This window comes from Hemicordylus capensis, chromosome 6 (genome assembly GCF_027244095.1).
Source record: "Hemicordylus capensis ecotype Gifberg chromosome 6, rHemCap1.1.pri, whole genome shotgun sequence".
NCBI lineage: Eukaryota > Metazoa > Chordata > Lepidosauria > Squamata > Cordylidae > Hemicordylus > Hemicordylus capensis.
Genome location: NC_069662.1, coordinates 103,748,051 through 103,768,476, shown reverse-complemented (window position 1 = coordinate 103,768,476; position 20,426 = coordinate 103,748,051). Strand labels below are relative to the sequence as shown.

At 43.9% G+C, this 20,426-nt stretch overlaps 1 protein-coding gene across 2 annotated transcripts in view; it reads right to left on the bottom strand.

Moving 5' to 3' along the window:
* The window catches only part of TOPAZ1 (testis and ovary specific TOPAZ 1), an 87,140-nt gene that overhangs the window by 58,389 nt on the left and 8,325 nt on the right, over positions 1–20,426 (bottom strand). For both annotated transcript variants that reach the window (XM_053262755.1, XM_053262756.1), the window contains exons 4-7: positions 17,393–17,520; positions 15,341–15,408; positions 12,053–12,177; positions 8,152–8,237 (exon numbers count right to left, since the gene is read on the bottom strand). In XM_053262755.1, coding sequence (XP_053118730.1) covers positions 8,152–8,237; positions 12,053–12,177; positions 15,341–15,408; positions 17,393–17,520 — 407 coding nt within the window. The remainder of the gene's footprint in view (positions 1–8,151; positions 8,238–12,052; positions 12,178–15,340; positions 15,409–17,392; positions 17,521–20,426) is intronic.

The following is a 20,426-nucleotide window of genomic DNA, read 5'->3' as shown; positions in this document are numbered from 1 at the left end:
TCTCAATGTTTTCAAATAAAATGCATACAAAAGCTATCATGCATTTGTTTTTAAACAGGAAAAGAAGGGTATATAACATTAAAGAATTAAGACACTATTGCACATGACATTTGACCCATTAGTAGCAAGTAGGGATGTGCACGGAACTGGTTTGGAGGCCCTCTATGGACCCTCCCATCCTTAAAGTTACCCCGCCCCCTGCACCTTTGAGCCAGCAGTCACCAGTTCTGTGCACATCCCTAGTAGCAAGGTGGTTAAAAAAAAAGTGGTTTTTAAAATTCAAATTGTATTATACTTAAAAGTATAAATATTAAGTTTCTCATTTAGAACGTAACATGACAAACATGCTACAACTACATTTACAGTCTCTTGAAAAGAAATTAACAGTTCTCTCAAACATGCTGAATTGCCTAGCAACCAAATATAGGCAGTCATTTCAGATTCATTTCATGAAAATAGCTCTAGTCTGCGCAGGAAATGCCAACTCTTCCTTCTAGAAATGTCTGGGCTTTTTGTTTCCATTTCTAATCAGACTGAACTCACATGTGCAAAGATACAGGTTGTATAGTAGGATTGTTTGTACTGGGGATGGGCAAAGATAGACCCATTACATAAAAAACAGGTACTATGTAATACAGGTGGACCTTGCTACTGTATATGCGATACCACTATTTACAGTTCCACGTATCCGTGGTTCCAAAACAGGCATCCAACCCTGGCATACACGGAACACAAAGGGTTAAGTTCCACATATCTGCAATGTTGGGATAGCTGGAAATGATTTCTGAAGCCATTTCTGTCAGGCATTTTGTGGCTCATTAAAAAAAACTCCACACATTCCCACCCACCCAATTTTTCAAGAAACAAAATGACGAATTTTTGACTTGCCAGGCTGGGGTGGGGGTGGGGGCATTCCTGGAAGGCTGGAGGCCTGTGGAATATGGTAGGCCACTTTATTTAGCAATTTCCCCCATTTGTTTGGTCTTTTTCCAACCTCCAGAAACCTAACCTTTCTATTCCCATTGCCGTAATGCCCCACTAGTCAGGGTTATAATATCTGAGGTTCCCCTGTGGAACAGAATCTCCATGGATAACTACAGGTTACTCACCTGTAACGTTGGTTCTTCTAGTGGTCATCTGTACTTTTACACAAATGGGCTATGTGCCTGCGCAGAGACCTCGTTGGAATTTAACAAGCGCAATTCTCCTGCTTCGGGCAGGAACCCTGCCCCCAGCCGCTATATACGGCTGTACCACTCCTCATCCCCTCAGTCACAGAGTCCAGCTTCAGTGAACCCCGTGGGGAGGACGTATAAAAGTACAGATGACCACTAGAAGAACCAACGTTACAGGTGAGTAACCTGTAGATCTTCAACGTGGTCTCTATCTTTTACACAAATGGCCTCATAACAAGCAAGCACCCAAGGAGGAGAGAAGAATAGAAGCAACATATAGTATGCCAGAATTGTTTTTATAATTTCAGAAACAGATCAACTGAAAATTGATTGCAGGACACTCCTGCCAAATACAGCATCATTCCGTGACCTGGTATCAATGGCCTAATGATGTATAAATGGGTGGTGCGAAGCCCAGGTAGCTGCCTGACAAATAGTGTCCAATGGGACCGAATGATCAAAGGCCACAGAGGTCGCCACCGACCTAACTGAGTGTGCCTTAACAGTTGCAGGTAACTGCTTATGAGCCAACTGATAAGAGAGTTCAATTGTGGAGACTATCCACCAAGACATGGACTGGGCCGAAACCTGAAGACCCGTCAAAGAGAACAAACAAGGAAGTAGTTTTCCTCCATTCAGCAGAGTTCTGGATATTGAAGGACAGGGCCCTTCTAACGTCTAAACTGTGTAGGTGCCATTCTGCATCCAAGGAAGGATTCAGAAAAAACAGCCAGAGTGAGCAGGGCTGAACGGTGAAACATGCACACCACTTTGGGAAGAAACTGCACATCTGGCCTGAGTTCGAACTTGTCCATATGAAATTGAAGGCATGATTGGTCAACCCTCAAGGCCCTCAACTCACTTACCCTCCTGGCGGAAGTAATGGCCACCAAAAAGGTGAACTTCCAGGAAGGAGATGTATGTCAATTGAAGCCAAAGGCTCAAACGGTGGTCGAAACAGACCAGCCAACACCACCGATAGATGCCAAACTGGTGACATGACCGGATCATCCAGGAACATGTGCGTTAACCCTTTCAGGAAACTCTTTACCAGTGGGTCTTTAAACCAAGAAACCTGGACCGCCGGGGAACGTGCCACAATGGCAACCAAATATACCTTAAGCAATGAAAGCTTTAATCCATCTTCCTGAAGTGACAACAGATCATTACATATGTCCTGTATAGACAGATTAAATGCATCAAAATTATGTAACACAGAAAAGGAACAGAAATGAGTACACTTGTGATCGTATGACTTTCATGTGGACTGCTTCCTGGCAGCCACCAAAACTTCCCTAAGCTTCAACGGGAAGTCGGCAGAACCTTCCATGCTGTTAGATGAAGGAACTGAACATCTGGGTGGAACACCTGACCTATTTCCTGCAACAGCAGGTCCAGCAGGGCAGCTAGGTGTATCCATTCCACCGCCAAGCGCTTCAGGACCAGAAACCAAGGATCCTGGGCCACCACGGGGCTATCAGGATTGCCCTGGCTCGATCCACCCTCAGTCTGTGTAGGATCCTTGGGATGAAGGGAAATGGAGGGAACACATACAGAAGAGGGCCTGTCCAAGCTAGGACAAATGTATCTCCCAGCGAGCCCTCCCCATCCCTCCCCTGAAGTAATAAAGGGCACATTGCGCAGTGTCCCGGGAAACAAACAGGTCCAGAGTTGGAATTCCCCATTCCACAAATATGTCCCTGAGAACACCTTTGTGTAGTGTCCACTCGTATGAAACCACCGTCATTCTGCTCAGCATGTCCACTTGGACATTCAGGAAACCCTTTATATGGACCACCTGAGGCGACACCACATGTGCCATGCACCAATTCCAAAGGCGCAGAGCCAGAAACAGAAGGCTCCTGGAGAACGTGCCGCCCTGTTGATTGACGTAGGCTTTCGCAGGTGTACTGTCTGTTGGTATAGTCACTGAATGACCCCCCAATCAGGGGCAGGAAGCTTTTGAGAGCATTGAAAATGGCAAACAGCTCCAGCAAATTGATGTGTCGAGTCCTCTCCTCGGCGGACCAGTGTCCACTCAGGTGCAGCCCTTCTAGTGTGCCACCTAACCGAGCTCCGAGGCATCTGTCATTACCACCCATTGGGCTTGAGGGGCCTGAAAGGGGGTGCCAACACCCAAGTGCCAGAACTCCACCCACCATTCCGCTGCTGCCCGCACTCAGCGAGGGTGCATGCGTTGTAGGTGGCCCGGATCCCGAAGGGGATCAAACATGTCCAAAAACCATCTCTGGATGATACGCATCCAAAGATGCGTACTCGCTGCCATGTGACCCAACAGGCACTGTATGGAGCGCATGGTCTGCGGGCGACTGGCTAGAAAGGCGGTTGCTATGCGGCCCACTGGGAGGAAGATCTTCTCCAAGTTTGTGTCAAATATCAGCCCAATTAACTGAATTCGACAGGTGGGTTCCAACTGAGATCTTTGAAGCTTATTTGGAAACCCAGCTCCTGCAGAGTATCTCAAGGGCATCCAGAACCGTCCGCCTGGTGCTCGCCAAGATGAGCCAATCGTCTACATACGGCAGCACCTGTACACCTTCTTCCTTCAGGAACACCACCACCAGGGCCAGACATTTTGTAAAGACCCTCAGTGTGGTTGTGAGGCCAAACGGCAAGGCCTTGAATTGATAGGGGGTCCCCCCATCTGAAAATGCAGGAAGCGCCAATGCTGCAGGTGTATTGATATGTGATAGTACGCATCCTTTAAATCCAGTGAAAGCATCCACATGTCCTTTTCCAGGATGGTCATAATGATCAGTACTGACAGCATTCAGAACCTTTTGTAGACCAAATGTTTGTTCAGGGCCCTGAGGTCTAGTATAGGGTGCTGACCAATGTCCAGTTTTGGCACAAGAAAGTATTGGGAATAGAACCTGGGGCTGTCAGGGTTGGCAACCTTCTCTATCATGTCCTTGTTCAGGAGAGCAGCGACCTCTTGATCCAACTCCGGGGTGCAAGGAGTCACTACTATTCCGGACACTGGCTGAGCATCGCAGGGCATAGCCCAAATGTACAACTGTAAGGCCCCACTGGCCTGTAGTCACTTTGTCCCAACTCACTGAGAATGGGGCCAGGCGAGTCCTGAAGCGCCCCAAGTCATTGCTTCTTTTGGGGGACATTTGGGCACTGCTTCTGAAAGGCCGGCATAATGGGCTGGCCGCTCGACTTGTGTTTTGGCCAGAACTTGTTGCCACAAAAGGACCATTCCGAAGGCAACTGTTGTTGGGAAGGGGCCCTTTGTGTCTGATAAGGCGACCACCTTGCAGTTTTCTGAGGTTTTGAGATCGGTGAAGAATGCAACATTGAATGTGCTGTGCTCCTCAACTTTTGAATTTTTTGTAGCATACAGTATCATCTGTTTGCTCTGGAAAAAAAGACTAGAGATCTCAAAGGGCAGGTCCTCGACCCTAGCACGGGCCTCATAGTGCAGACCAGATGAATGTAGCGAGGCATGTCATCTGAGCACCACCAATGTGGCCATCACCTTAGCCGCACATTCAGCTGAATGTCAGGCTGAATAAAGTTCCTGTTTTGCCACTTGAATGGCTTCACGGAAAAAAGCTTTTGCAGGATCCCTCTTATCCTGCGGGAGGAGATCCAGGAAAGGAGCCACTTTCTCCCACAGAAAGTGGTTATATCTAACGTTATAAGCTTGATAACTGGCCACCCTCAAGTAGAGGGCTGAGACTGAATAAAGCCTTCTCCCAAAGGAGTCCAATTTTCTTCCTCCTTTGTTGCTTGGCGTAAGACTGGCTATGACCTCTGGTCCTCTGCAAGGACCCCTCCATGACAATCGAATGTGGGGTGGGATGAGTCTTCAAAAAAGTGGTCTCATCCTGTAGCTGCACTCTGTAGAAGTTCTCTAGATGCCTGTTAGGCTGAGAAAGCATTGTAGTGTGCATTGTATAGTACATCTTCTAGTGTGCTCACATGACCTTCAGGGGCAAGGCGGCTGGTACCTTGGCCTCTGAGTCTATCAGGCTAAATAACGGGTCCAGTTCTCCCCTTTGATGGTTACCAAGGTTCACACCCAAGGCTGAGGCCATTCAGGCCACATAAGCAGAGTATAGTTTGAGGTCCTCTGATGGGGAGACTGATTTTGAGTCTGGTGATATGTTGAGTGGGGGCAAACCCAAGGAAACGACTTCACAGTCCTGGGAGCTACCAACGCTCTCATATTTGGGTTCCTGGGGAGCCAAAGAGTCTTGTGCCATGGGCGCCGAACTTGAAGGGGAACCTGGTTTGCTACTTAGAATGTCCGGTACCAACATGCAAGTTCTGCCGGCAATATATGGGTAGGCATGGTAGCCTGGTTCATCACTGGAACCGAAGGAGCAGCTCATGATGCTCATTCCGGTTTCTTGGGGAGCGTTGTGGTGAGCGGGAACGCAGCCTCCTGAGTGCAAGGGGGGCTCACGCCAACCCCTCATTACTGCAGTTCTCCCAAAGGTGGATCCTTCCACAATGGGGTCGATTATAGTCCGAGTAGTCAGACCGATAGTACACTTGGTATCGACTGTATGATCCAGAATGCTGACACCACATGCTGTAAGATGATTCAGCTTCCACCAAAGGAGATCAGTACTCTGGTGTCCAGTATCGATCCGGGTACAAATGATCACAACGGTCCCAGGATCGTTCCTGTCTATATGTAAAGGAGCATTCTTCCGTGTCCCATTGGGCACCCGGGTCTCTAGGAGGGAGAGCTTCTTGGTGTCTCCGAGGGGATGACTGATGCTTAGGCAGCCACAATGCATCTTCTGCTGGCTTGGGTGGAGAATAGGCTTCCTCTTCCAATGAAGCATATTCAGGTTCATTCGTCACCACTGATCCCTTACTAGACTTAGTCCGATCGGGGGCCAAGTCCACCGACTCCACAGCTACGGGCGAGCTAGGTCGTGCCAACACCAATGACTTCTGCACTTTGGCCTTCCTGGCCACAGGAGCCTTTGACACAGGAGCTTCTTCAGCCTTCTTCTTCTTGGGTACTGGAGGGAGATGTTGACATGCTGGCAAATGACACTGCAGTTTCAGCTTCTTTTTTATTTTTGATACAGATCCCGAGGTATTCGGGGAGGACTTTGGTTCCACAGGTGCCTGATGCTGAGGAAGGTCCTCCAATTGCACTGGTTCACTCGGAGCCATTAATGGCCAGACGGTAGAGGATGCTGGAATCGGTACCGGAGGCGGGTTTTCAGCCTCTGGAGGAGCAGACAGCGCATGCTCTGAATGCACAGATGCAGCCATTTTCATGGACCGCTTAAATGTTAGGACTTACGAGGAATGGAGAGCCAGGTCCCACAGGGCTGCACGGAGGTGAGAAGCCCTATTTTTGTGAGCCTGTTTTGTAAATTTTTGGCAATGCAGACAGGTCTTGACAATGTGGGATTCCCCCAAACACAAGAAACACCTTGTATGAGTGTCTTAGATCCGCACTGGATACACTTTTAAAAGTTAAAAGTACCCAGCATAAACAGCGAAGGCCAGCTGGCCACCATGCACATCCCAGCTGGGATTGGAGCTCAAAGGAAGGGGAAAACCCACAAAAACAAAACACTAAAGAAAAAATGCTACTCTGCGAAAGAAATTAAAAAACAAGAGAAAAACTAAGAAACTAAAGAAGCAGGGAGAAAACAACAAGGGATATCTCGATCCTATTCTTTGACGAGCTGCAGACTCCATGATGTGCACTGAAGTCCGGATGAAGAAAGACTGAGGGGATGAGGAGTGGGGCAGTGGCATATAGCGCCTGGGGCGGGGTTCCCATCCAAAGCAGGAGAATTGAGCTTGTTCAATTCCGATGAGGTCGCAGCAGGCACATAGCCCATTTGTGTAAAAGACAGAGACCACGTCGAAAAACAGGGTTCACCTGCATTTCAAATATACAGGTGACATAACTGTTGGGTTGTGTTTTTTTTAAGCTATCTAAAAAGTTACACAAAGCATATCCTCTTACATGTTGTAAATGCACTATGAAATTGTAAATTAACATGTTGGAGTGATAGGATTTGCATCACTGCTTAAGAAATGTGAAGATGTATGAGTGGGAAACTATTTAAATCAAGTTTTCCTCCTGATGATTTAAACCAAGAATTTAAATTATGTTGCTGTGCATGCCTGCAGTGGTTCTTTGAATCAACCAAAGGTATCAGAAGCTGTTATAATGGAAGATTAATAATAATAATAATAATAATAATAATAATATTAAAAAAACAAGTTAAAATAATCGACATAGCATAGGGGACAGCAGAATAGAAGAAAAAGAAATAGAAAAAATCACCAAATACAAAGATCTACAAATTGAAATTGAAAGGCTGTGGCAGAAAAAGACCAAAATAATCCCAGTGGTAATTAGTGCCCTGGGTGCAGTTCCAAAAGACCTTGAAGAGCACCTCAACACCATAGGGGCCACAGAAATCACCATCAGCCAATTACAAAAAGCAGCTTTACTGGGAACAGCCTATATTCTGCGACGATATCTATAAAAGCAACAACATTGACAATAAAATTCAGCCATCCCAGGTCCTTCGGAAGGACTTGATGTCTGGATAAAACAAACCAGTCAATAACACCTGTCTGATTGTGTAAATAAAAAATAAAAAATAAAAATAAATGTAATATCAAATGTTATGTCAGGCTTTGAAGGACAAGAGGAATATCTAAGATCACATTCAGGAATCACTGCTAACAAAATAATCAGATTTATGATTAATAAAGAAACTCTCAAAAGTTACAAAACAAATGTCTTTAGCAGCTATCTAAAGCCAGAAATGGTATTTAAAAGGAAGAATGATGAAAAAATAATAATGGAGTGACTAGAGCTTAAGAAGAGAAAACTCAGATGAACAGGGATATTGCATGATGTCCACTGTATGAAATTGTTCTAAACACTAGATAATGGTTAAACATTTAAATGCCTGATTATGACACAAGACTGTATGTAGTTACGACTTACCACTGCATTTGTGTCTACTTTCCAAGATTCATAACTGTTAGGATATGCTGATAGTAAAACAGGATCTTTCCTTGGCAATCTGAAACCTAAGGTGATGAGAATATTGCTAACTAAAGTAGAGTGGGCATGCAGCACAATCAAACTTAAATCTAAACTCATTACATTGTTATATCATTATTTTCTTGATCTTCTCTGGTTTTATTCTAGATATGACAATAATGGAATTTTCTATTTCCTTCATAGTGATAATTTATCTCTTTTTAACCACTATGAGTGACAGAAACCCTTACAGAGAGTTGAGATTCTAAGGATTCCAAATAATACAACTTCTGAGTATTCTGCTACGGTGCAACCTTGATATTTGCAGATTCATAATCTACAGATTCGCATATCTAACGTCAGGTAAGAGACACTTGACCTCGGCGTTCGCAGAAATGTGGGGGAAAAACACACCAACCTCGTGTATCTGTGGGTGGCCTGGCTGCCATTTTGTGTTTTGGAGCCTAAAAATGGCTGTTTTTTAAAAAAATATTTATGCTGCAGAAAAAGGAACTGGGTCTCTAAGACCCATCCATGGATACATAAAACCACAATCTGTGAAACCATGGGTAACAAAAGTTTCCTGTACACTCTGCCACCCATACTCCAACCTTCCTTATATGAACATATTTTGCCACACACTACTACTACAGTATATATACCGATTTCCTACATTAAAGTAATATATGTTTTTAAACAGTCTTGCATGATGCTGCCCTTCATCACAACATTCTAAAGGGAGTAGAATAGCTACAAAACATACTGTAATTTTTGGTAGAAACGCTGTGGCGGTACATTTTTAAAAGTTGTTTTTCACCACCTGTGGCATTTATGTGAGAATTTGGGTGCAAGCCAGGAAAGTGCTTCTGCTGATGCAGCATTTACATGAGATTTCTGGGCAGGATTTCTGGAGGCTTTTATGTGGGGGGGAAATGGCGCCCAAACGTCATAATAGTAACACTACTAGTTTCAAGCCAACAGTTGTGCTAAGGGCAAAACAGATCAGAAATAGAGCTGCAGCCTGTGAATTTGAAGTGGATGAACGCTGCATTCATAGGTGGGAATCAGAAAATTACGACCTGGCAAGTATGCTGAAATCAAAATATGCAAGGAGCCTGGCCTGATTTGGAGAATAACCTCAAGGGGTGGATTAAAGAGCAGAGAGAAACAGGACTGCCAGTCTCTACTGTGAAAATCCACCTACAAACAAAATCAATGGCAGAACAAAAGGGAATAACTGCCTGTAAAGGTAGCCTGTCTCGGTGCTATAGATTAGGCAAAAGAATTTGTGTGCACTAAAACAAGAATGGGTCAGTAGCTGCTGAAGGACTGGTGGTGGTGGTGGGGATATCAGTGTTTTAAAAGTGTGCTGCAAATGCTACTGAGTGGGAAAAATTTGTGCAATCACAAATAATAAATATGGATAAAGTTCCACTGACGTTTGACTGTCCCCCACATAGGACTGTGAATGAAAGAGGAGAAAACACAGTTTCCATAGTGACAACCGGAAATGAGAAGACATCTTTCATGTGCAGATTAGCCTGCGCCACAAATGGCAACAAGCTAAAACCAATGCTAATTTTTAAACGGAAATCTATCCCAAAAGGTGATTTTCCTTCAGATGTTATTCATGCTAATGAGAAAGGGTGGATGTGCGAAGAAATAATGTTAGAATGGCTTAATGAAATTTGGCAGGAAAGAAAAGGAGCTTTCCACCCCAACCATGTGGCATTTTAATAATGGACTCGATGCATGCACATTTATTGGATTCCGTTAAATGAAGGCAAAAAAATATCAGCTATGCTACTTGTGATTCCTGGTGGTTTGACCAAAATCTTGCAGCCATTAGACTTATTCATGAACAAGGCAGTTAAATGTGAAATGCAAAAACGTTGGGAAAACTGCCTGCATACATTCACAAAGGGCAGGAAAATACGTAATGCAGTCTACGGTGGAGTTGCAAAATGGGTTTTGGAATCATGGAAAGCTGTTAAAACTTCTTCAGTGATTTCTGGTTTCATAGAAGCTGGAATTCTACAACCTGAAAATGCTGAAAGTGATTCAACTGACTTTTCATAAGAGGATAAAAATGACGAGCATGCAGACTATCCTGAAAAATTAGATGAGATCTTAAACCTTTTTATTTTGGAAAGTAATAATTCGGACTCTGAAGGTTTCCTCTGAAGTGCAATTTGAAAATTATCATTTTGGGAATGTGATGAGGGGAAGCAACCAATGCTTATTTTGAAGTTTATAATGCTTAAAATAAATAATATGCTTAAAATAAATAAAAGATTTCTTATGAAGTGTAATGGGCAATTACTTCTGCAATGTGATGTGTTAAAATTAAAATTGTTCAGCATTTATGTCTTCATTTCCTTTTATGGCATTCATTTCCTTTCATTGCATTAAGACCAACGATGATATGGGTCACAATACTTAACTATAGAAAAATTTTAAACTTAGCTGTACAGTAGTAAAATTTTAAGCACCCAACAACCAAAAAAATGCATGGTGTCCCATCAAACTGCATTGTTTACTACTACTACTGATATTTACATACCATTCTTCAACCAAAGTTCACAAAGCAGTTTACAAAGAAAAATACATAAATAAAATGGTCCCCTGTCACCAAAGGGCTCACAATCTAAAAAGAAGCATAAGGCAGATACCAGCAACAGCCACTGGAAGGATGCTGTGCTGGGGCTGGATAGGGCTAGTTGCTCTCCCCTAGCTAAATCTTAGAGAATCACCACTTTAAAAGGTGCCTCTTTGCTCAATTAGCAGGGGTAATTTGCTCAATTAACAGGTTTACGCTGATGCGGCATTTCTGGTGGCTTTCTGCAATTTTTCAGGCTTTTTTCCATACTACAGCGTTTATGCCAATGTGGCGTTTCTACCTAAAATTACAGGATTCAAAAAATAACCTTGACTTGAAATTTGCTTTAAACAATAACTGATAATGACAACAAAATTTCCCTTTATAACAAAGTAGCCTCTAAGCTTGCTGTTTGACTGTTATATTTTCACAAGCAACCCTTCAACATGCAGAGATAGCACAATACTTTTGTGTTAGTGTGATATATGAACACTGAAATGACAGGAATTCTTCACTTTTAACTATCTATTTCTGTAAATTTTTGCATCATTGAAGGAAGAGTGGGTATAAACAACTGTTTCGGCAATATCAGTAACTTAGTCCAACCTCCAGACTGAGAGCCTTTTATGATTTCAAAGTTCAGGGCAGATCCAACGAATTAATGTGATTTGGAACCCAGAATGTTAGGAACTATAGTGCCAAGCTCTTTGTTCCAAATTACACAAACATTACAAGCAATGGGAGCTTTGCCACTTATTTCCAACATAATATGGATTATACTCTTAGTTTACATGCATGAATAAATTTCTCAAGCTGTCATCTGATCAGGAAATCACAACTTTCTGAAAACAGAGTGACCAAGTGATGATAAAAATCGGCTTAGGCTGAAGTTAAGGACTTATATATGCTTAGTGATATTTTTTACTTTCCTCTAACAGCAGACCTCTGTGCTATGAATATGTATATACTGCTTTTCAACCAACATTCTCCAAGTGGTTTACATAGAAAAAGAAATAAAATGGTTCCCTATCTCTAAAAGCCTAACAATCTAAAAAGAAACAGTAGCAATAAGTACTGGAGAGGGACAATAGATGAATCAGGAAGTAAGAGAGGCAAATAGAGGGAGAGAGGGAGAGAGTGAACCCAGAGTATTATCTGATGGCCAAACCATGGTGATGTCTGAACTGGGCCTTTATAAGAACACAGAAAACCACTGCTACAGCAAACAGTAAAATGATCATGCATTATGAATTAGTACAGTACCATTCATCCACGGTATCGCTGCTGTGCCTTGCCATTGGGGAACAATTGCTTTCATAGTAGGAAGTGGCAGAGGCAGTTGTAGCTTAGAGACGCTGCTCACAGGTTCAACATATAGAGTACTCTCACTAAATTCCAGAAGGGGAAAAGGTATTTTTGTAACTATGCAAAAAGTTTATATTCAATATTAATACATTAAAAACTGCATTATTTTTTCTCTAACCAACCACCCCTCTCTCAGTGCAGGGCAGCACCAGAAGCTAGGTGCCCATATACTACTTATTTATGAAGAGATACAAGGCAAGACAGCAAAAGAGCTGGGTATCTGGAACTATGTGAGTAGGGGGAAACCAAACAAGGGTACAGAGAACTCTCCTGTACTGAATAAGCCATTGATCATTTTTGACCAGCCCTCTCTACTCTGATTAGCACTCCTAATGTTTCAAGCAGGAATTTCCCAGTCCTGTCAGTCATCTGAGATGATGAAGCACATACTTTATCCTTTAACTATGGCCCCCTCTTCTGGCCTAATTTAGGTTGTAATGTTTTTAGTAAGATTTGTCAGCTGCCTTTGGAGTCTTTCCCCTCCCCTCAAGGATGGCAGGGATATAGATGTTTTGCATTAAGACCACCACCATCACATCTATGTGTCCTGCAATTCACATTAATTATCGCAGCTAGCTGCGTTCTTCATCGGCACACGAGCCAAGTGAACCACTGCTAAGAGTTGTCACGCATGTCAGCTTTTTGTTCGTATCTCTCCCCCTCAGTGGGGGGGGGGGTCAGCCCCAAGTGGCTCAAGCTATCCCGGCAGGGAATGTGGGGCTGCGCCTTCCTCTTTCTCTCACGGCATGGGGTGTGTTTCTCTGGAGGGACCAGGAGCGCGGGCCCAGTGCGAGGAACCTCATGCTGCGAGGGTAATGGGGGGTGCGACCCACCTCCTATCCCCTCCCGTGCCTCGGAGGGGCCACCCAAGTCTTTAAACCACCACCCCTGAGGGGCCCACAGGTACCCGGCGCCTGGGTGGAGGGGAAATAGTCCTAGTCCCTTCAGCAGGGGGTAGGGTTGTCCGGCAGCCAATGCCCTCGCCGGCTCCCCTTCCTGGAAGGGAACACACGGGGAGCTGCAGACCACCCCTGCCGTCTGGGGTTTCCCTCAGTTCCGGCGCGCTGATTGGGGGGGCATCAGCTGGTAAACGCCAGTCAGGCAGTCCCCACTCACGGTTCCTTACGGCATGTTTGCACGCCAGACAGACAGGTGGGCAGTGCCCATACCCACCCGTCCCTCCCTGTGGATGGGGAGGGCGTGGAGATGGAACCGGCTGCCGCATCTAGTTCGCTTAGACTTGGATGGGATATGCGAATTGTGGCCAGGCTTACAGCTGATCAGAGAGGAAAGTAGCAACAACAAGTAGGAGGATTTGAAGTTGTGCTTTTCAGTTCCTAATGGAACACTCCTGACCACTAAGTTACGGCATTAAATCTCAAGTTGCTTGCTTTGACCTTGCTCTTTTTGTCTGCTTCAGTGAGTGGGCTAGGGATGTGCATGAACCGGTCCGGAGGCCATGTTAGAGGCCTCCGAACTGGTTCAGAATTGGGTGGGGGTGTTTAGCTTTAAGGGTGAGGGGTAGCACTTACCACTCCCGCCGCTTTTCCCCCTCCGGCGCTCCACTCCGAAGCAAGGTTTTTGGGGTGGCAGTGTTCCTCCCTGCCGCCCCTGGCCCCATCATTGCCCGGAAAAAGGGGAAGTTGCTGCCATGCATCCGTCGCCATGCACGCCGCACACGTTACACATTGCATGCGCATGCAACATGTGAGGCGCATGTGGCGACGGGTGCACCGCAACAGGCACGTGTGGCAGCAACTTCCCCCTTTTCTGGGCAACAACAGGGCCAGGGGCAGCAGGGAGGAACGCTGACGACCCTAAAACTTTGCTCCGGAGTGGAGCGCTGGAGGGGGGAAAGCAGCGGGAGGGGTAAGTACTACCCCCCACTCTTAAAGCTAGACACGCTCCAGTGCCGGACTGCACCTCTGTGGTTCTGTGCACATCCCTAGAGTGGGCGTCCTTGTCTTCATGCTCACAGAACTTTCCACTGCAAAATGTTTATTCCAATAGTATGGATAAGCATGCATGTGAACTGTGCACTGTATTGAAGACACTGGTTCAGGCACATGACTACCATGAAGAGTGGGGGAATAGCCATCATTGGGCTGCTGCGAGTGCTTCTGGCGGCTGCCAGACACTTGCCCCCACTCCCCTTGGCACCTCCAGAGACCACTAAAGGCTCTCACTCAACCCCCACTCACTTCCACCAGTCCATTTGCTCTCCCCCTCCCATTATGTGGGAGGAGTGGCTGCACAGCCCCTCTTCTGCTTTCAGCTGAGGCTTTGTTTAAATGCTGTCTGGGTGCTTCTTTCTCTGCTTCACTTGGAGAGAGAAAGAACGCACCCAAACGGCGCTTGAATCAAGCGCCAAATGAGAGGAGCAGAAAAGCAGTTTGTATTCCAGCTTCACATTAACATGCCTCCAAGCTACTGTTTACTGAGATACTCTGCTCCAGGACATTTGTCCTGGACTATTTTGTCTTCCATGCTGTTTACTATCTACATTAAACCACTGAGTGAGGTTATCCAGGCATTTGGACTGAGGTGTTGTCAGCTCTATTTTTCCTCATGGTAACATAATGAAAAACCATGTAAAACTAACTCCTAGAGCCTCAGAGTCAGGTGGTATATAAATACAATAAACAGATGACACAAACAAAAATATTAGCTGCTAATTGATTCTAAACACTAGTTGCAAGTGCAGTCATCATGTCTAAAGCTTCTCATATGCCAACTATTTTTAATTTTTGTAACTTCTATTTAATCTCAACCTTCAGATCAAAGAAGAAAACAAGCCAAAGACCACATTAGAGATTACTTTAAGCACTGCTAGGCAACTGTGTGCTTGTTTGTGTGAAACAGTGTCAGGAACATGATAAGGGAAAGGGGATTAAATCCTCAATTCTGCCATGGTCCCAATCTGGATTGAACTTCACCCCCATGCATAATCTCAGATCAAGGGGTGGTCCAAACCATGGTGCAACCAAGGACTTAACCCACGGTTACAGTCTACATCAGCCTCCCACACACTATTTTACACAGAAGAAAGCACACAGCTACAAAGCACGTGTTTAAAGTAATATATAGTTTGACTCTCAGCAGTGTGTTTTGAAAGAAAGCTATTTACTTTCTACTTCACATAATTAAGATTATTTAAACACTACTACTAGAATAGTGAATACATACGTTTTTGCAATTTGCTGAATATTTTCTTTTTCTTCTTTTACAGCAGCCAGTTTATCTGAACATTTGTACTGTAAAATGAAGGTTATAATTCAGTTAAACTGGAAATCACATTTCCATCCTCTAACAGTCATTACTGCGAATTATACTCATTGTCTAACTTTGCCTCCAGTGTGAAGTTGAACTTACCCCAAAATATATTTTAGTATTATGCCTCTTATTTTAGTGTTATTCAGTTATGTCTCTTATATTGCACTGTCTCTGCAACTAGTGCTTCAGTTTTGCTGCAAGTATTACTCAGTCTTGCAAACACACCCAAAGACGGGAGCGAAAAAAAGAAGAAATAAAAGTTGGAATTTACAAAAACACGCTACTTTTTGTAACTTAACATCTCACCTATCTAGAAACTCTACAGAAACATCTACAGAAACATCTCACCTATCTAGAAACATGCACAGAAAGACATCGGGCAAATGATGTTGCATGCAACACAAGCATACACAGGTATATTGCACAGCACACCACTAAAGGTAACATACAGTTTGATCTTCTGAACGGTGTTCTTAGAGGTTATTTTGGAGGCTATTCACATCAGGACATTTTAAGAATCAATAGTGGCAGCAAAAACATCTGGACTAGAACAAGGACTGTTGCCATCTCGTCCCCACAGCCCCTTCTGCTGCTTGGAGATACTGTAGAAAAGGATAGCAAGCTGCTGGAGCCACTATACATCTGCAGTCCAATGGAGGAGAAGCTCTGATTGTTTCTAATCTATTGTCTCCTACCAGGTCTTTCTAATGGCCACTAAAAGGATTCTAAGTGCAGCCCGGGGGGGGGGGGGGTTTGGCAGCAAGAGGGCACCTCTAAACTCTGCTAGTGCCCCCCCTCCAGCAGAGCGTTCCAGTAGCGGCCTGGTTCCGCACATGCACAGAGGTAACGCAAATGGCCTCCGCGCATGTGCAGGGGCTGGAACCGGGCCACTGGCGGCCTGTGCTGCTGAGGGGGGAGCGCAAGCGGGGTTTGGGGGAGCGCAAGCGGGGTTTGGGGGAGCGCAAGCGGGGTTTGGGGGAGCGCAAGCGGGGTTTGGGGGAGCGCAAGCGGGGTTTGGGGGAGCGCAAGCGGGGTTTGGGGGAGCGCAAGCGGGGTTTGGGGGAGCGCAAGCGGGGTTTGGGGGAGCGCAAGCGGGGTTTGGGGGAGCGCAAGCGGGGTTTGGGGGAGCTGTTGCCACCACAGCCAGTAAGGTGCCCTCTTGCCATCCCCCGCTGGCTGTCCATAGAACCCTTTTAGAGGCAGGATTCCCCTTTACCTGTAAAGAAGAATCATCACTGGATTCCCGTTTACAAGCGCAGCCCTTCAAATTGGCCCATATTGGAACGAATGGAGCAGATCACCAGCTGGTTTGACAGTTCGAATTCGAACCAAACCACCAAAACAAGTTCTGAGCACACACCCTATCATCTATTATAGGACTGCTGGTCGTGGCAGCAAGCATGAATTGTCCCCTTTCCTAAGCAGTGTCCACCATGGTTGCATTTGAATGAGAGACATGTGCTAGCACTGTAAGAAATTCCCCTTGGGGATGGGGCTGCTCTGGGAAGAGCATGTCCCAAGTTCCCTCCCTGGTACTTCCAAGATAGGGCTAAGAGAGACTCCTGCCTGCAACCTTGGAGAAGCTGCTGCCAGTCTGGGTAAACAATACTGAGCTAGATGGACCAATGGTCCAAGTCAGTATATGGCAGCTGCCTATGTTCCTATCCAAACAATGGCTTGGATTATCTAAACTGGACCAGTGGCATTAAAGCTTGGGATTAATGAAGCAGAAATTAAGGAACTATCTAGATTCACTCCTGACAAGGGGCTACCTAATGAATCTCAACAGTACTAAACTATCAGGCAGAAGTATCCAAGGCTGTACACCTTCTTAGGAATAAGTACCACTGAACTCAGTATAGATTTTAGTTGCAAAAAATGAAACTTACTATTTATGAAAGTTACTCATATAATATAATTTTGCAATTTATATAAAGACAGCAAAACATCAATGCTCTTCAGTACCTTTTCATCCAAGTCAGTACTTTCTATAAGATTATCCAATTCAGTTAGCTGTGCATCCTCAAAAGATGACCCTTTTATACCTCCTATAGAACTGGCTCCACTTAAGGAATCTGCTTTAATTTCATCAGCTGGAAAACAAATGCAAGCATATTACCAAATGGTAGTGAAATTTAAAACCTCAATCATTCTTTTAGGTAATTCTGGACCTCAGATGTACATTGTGATAAAACACAGATTTCTAACTTAGCTCAAGAATGTCTTGCACTCCACCATCCCTCTGAATGGGGGACATTCCTCCCTTTTGTTATTGAATGAGGACAATCTTTGTTTTGTTTGCCATTGAAGGGACAGACCCATCAAGCTATCCTCCTACGCCCCTTTTCCAACAGGTGACCAGCTTAAACCAGACCTACCTTTAGACATGAAAGTTCAGGCCCATTAAGGAAAGGGAACCTCCAGTTTAGAGGGAAAACCTCAACCCTGGATTGGCCTGTGTTACATCAGAGATACACTAGCTCTTTTCATTGGATTCAAGAGTGTCTGTCTCTGGAAGAGTGGGAAGGCCTTCCCCCTCTAATCACTATAAAATAGGGGCCAAGACCCCAAACATTTCATCACCAATACTCTCATGAGTCGCCAGTAACCAAGCACCATGTCACCTGCTACAAATGTCCCAAGGGAGACACTGTAAAAGTTAAGGTTCTCTCTAGGAGTACCTGCCTACTCCTAGACTAAGGTAGAACTCAGTCAGGGCTAGTTAGTTAGCTAATTTTTTTTGTATTTTCTTCCGATTTCCTGTGTGAATTTACTATCAATCTCCCTTGTCCCCCCACCCCCAATTCTTTATTCTGTGTTAAGTAACCCTTACTTAATAAGTGTCATACTTAGAAGTGGCTTCAGTCTGGTTTAAAAGGTTCTGGAGGATTACTTGCAAAACTCTTCTCCATGTGCCTCGGAAGGTCATGTATTACTGATGAGTTGTTTTTAGATTAATATATTGTTTGTCTAGAGCTGGGTAATGTAGACTCCAGCTGTACAGTGCCTGTAAGTCCCAAATCAGAGAGCTCTAGGTTGTTGAAGCTGTGTCTGAACCTGCTCAGTGGCTTTGGATCAGTCTTCAACTGCAGCAGCCTATCTCAAAGGTATTTAAGAGAGTGACTTCTTTGTCATGAATCCTGCTGCCTATTACGATCTCCTGGAGAGGTCCGGTTACAGTTGCCACCGTCTCATTTGGTGGTGACACAGGACCAGGCTTTATATCTGTGGCTGCCTCGGAGCTCTGGAATATGCTCCCTCTTGAAATAAGAGCATCTCCTTCTCTGGTTGCTTTTAAGAAGACCCTCATGACGCACCTGTTTTTGCAGGCTTTTAACTGAAAATAATTTTGATAACTTATTTTTATTTTGAGATTTTTTTTTACTGTGTTTTGTGGAATTTTAACTGCTTTTATTCTTTTTATATTGTGTTAAATTGTGTCCACCGCCTAGAGATGTACATATCAGGTGGTATAAAAATATGATAAATAAATAAAAATAAATTAATTAAATAAAGGAGTGAGGTTTTAATTTAGAATCAGAGCAATTTCTCTACTTAGATCCCAGGAAAGGACAATCAACTCAAGGATTAGTCATTCTCTAACTTTGTCCTTTTAAGACACGAGGAAGCTGTGGGCATTCGCCCCTGGCAAGCAAATTTGTGGATGCCTGCTGATTATTCAGATTTCATCAATATATTTATCTGAATATATTAAGATATAATCCTTTTTAAAATACCAAGACTTTGTAGCAAACACAAAACTGCCAGAATCATAAATAATATAAGTCAGAGTTTCCAGAAAATTTTATTTCCAGAAACTGAAGGGTTAACAGTGGTCTACAAAACAGAAGTTAGTCTTTCTTACTAGCTTAATTAATTTTCTAATAACTTTATAAAGAAATATGAAATTTATAAATAATTCCAGAGCTCTGCCATAAGTAATTTCAGAACTCTAGAGTCTGCGTTGGGCCAAACGACTTTTGAACCATGTTCACATGCCACATGTTGACTCTTACTTAGGTTCTCCTCCCATATGCTATCAGTTTGGTTCGTATCTGTCAGCACATGAATTACAAGGCAATACAGACACTCTCTGACTTACAAACACCCAACTTACAAAAGACCCATATTCACAAAGCTCCATAATGTATAAAGTTAGTGAAGTTGTATTAAATTAATGAACTTACAAATGCCAACCTACACATATGGACAAATTGTTCTCATAGGAACTTTGTGTGTTCCAAGTTATGAACATCCAAATTACAAACGAACATCTGGAACACCTGTTTCGTAAGCTGGGGACTCCCTGAATAGTTTATACTATTCTATACTAGTATACTATTATAATATTCTAAACTAGTATACTATTATAATATTCTATACTATTTGAGCAGCCACTGTCTTGAAACAACATGGTGGATCAGCCAAAAAACCAACACCATTAAACTCCACGAGGATCCCCTAGGGGCCCTCCTGTATGCTGTGAATTTGTTCTGTATCTGACTGTAAACGCAAATATTATTAGAGGGACATACTTGTAAAAACACACACAGTGATCTCGTAAGCCTTTGTCACTTTGGAAAGTAGACTAGTAAAGAAGATTCCACAAACCTGAGATCCGCCTACCTCTGGAATATACAGGTCTTTAATCTGGTCCAAGGTTGCCCTGAGTGCCAGGACTCAGACCTGGAACATGTGAAACTAGACTGTTCATCTGAATGTGACCCAATAATAAAGTATTTGGTATCCCACTTCTCAGATCTCAAGTTTACAATTTTCATTAGAAAACAATACTAAGACATTGAAACAAATGTAAAAAAACAAAATTGTAAATGCAGCAGCAGAGAAACACTATTATACCAACAATACTTGCAGCATTAAAATCAGTTTAGGAAATTTACATAATTCCGTTAGAAACATTGCAAAAATAATTTGAGGAATACTTTTGCGGCCTTTTGAAAACCACCTATGAAGGGTTAGGTATATCAGGGGTTCCCAA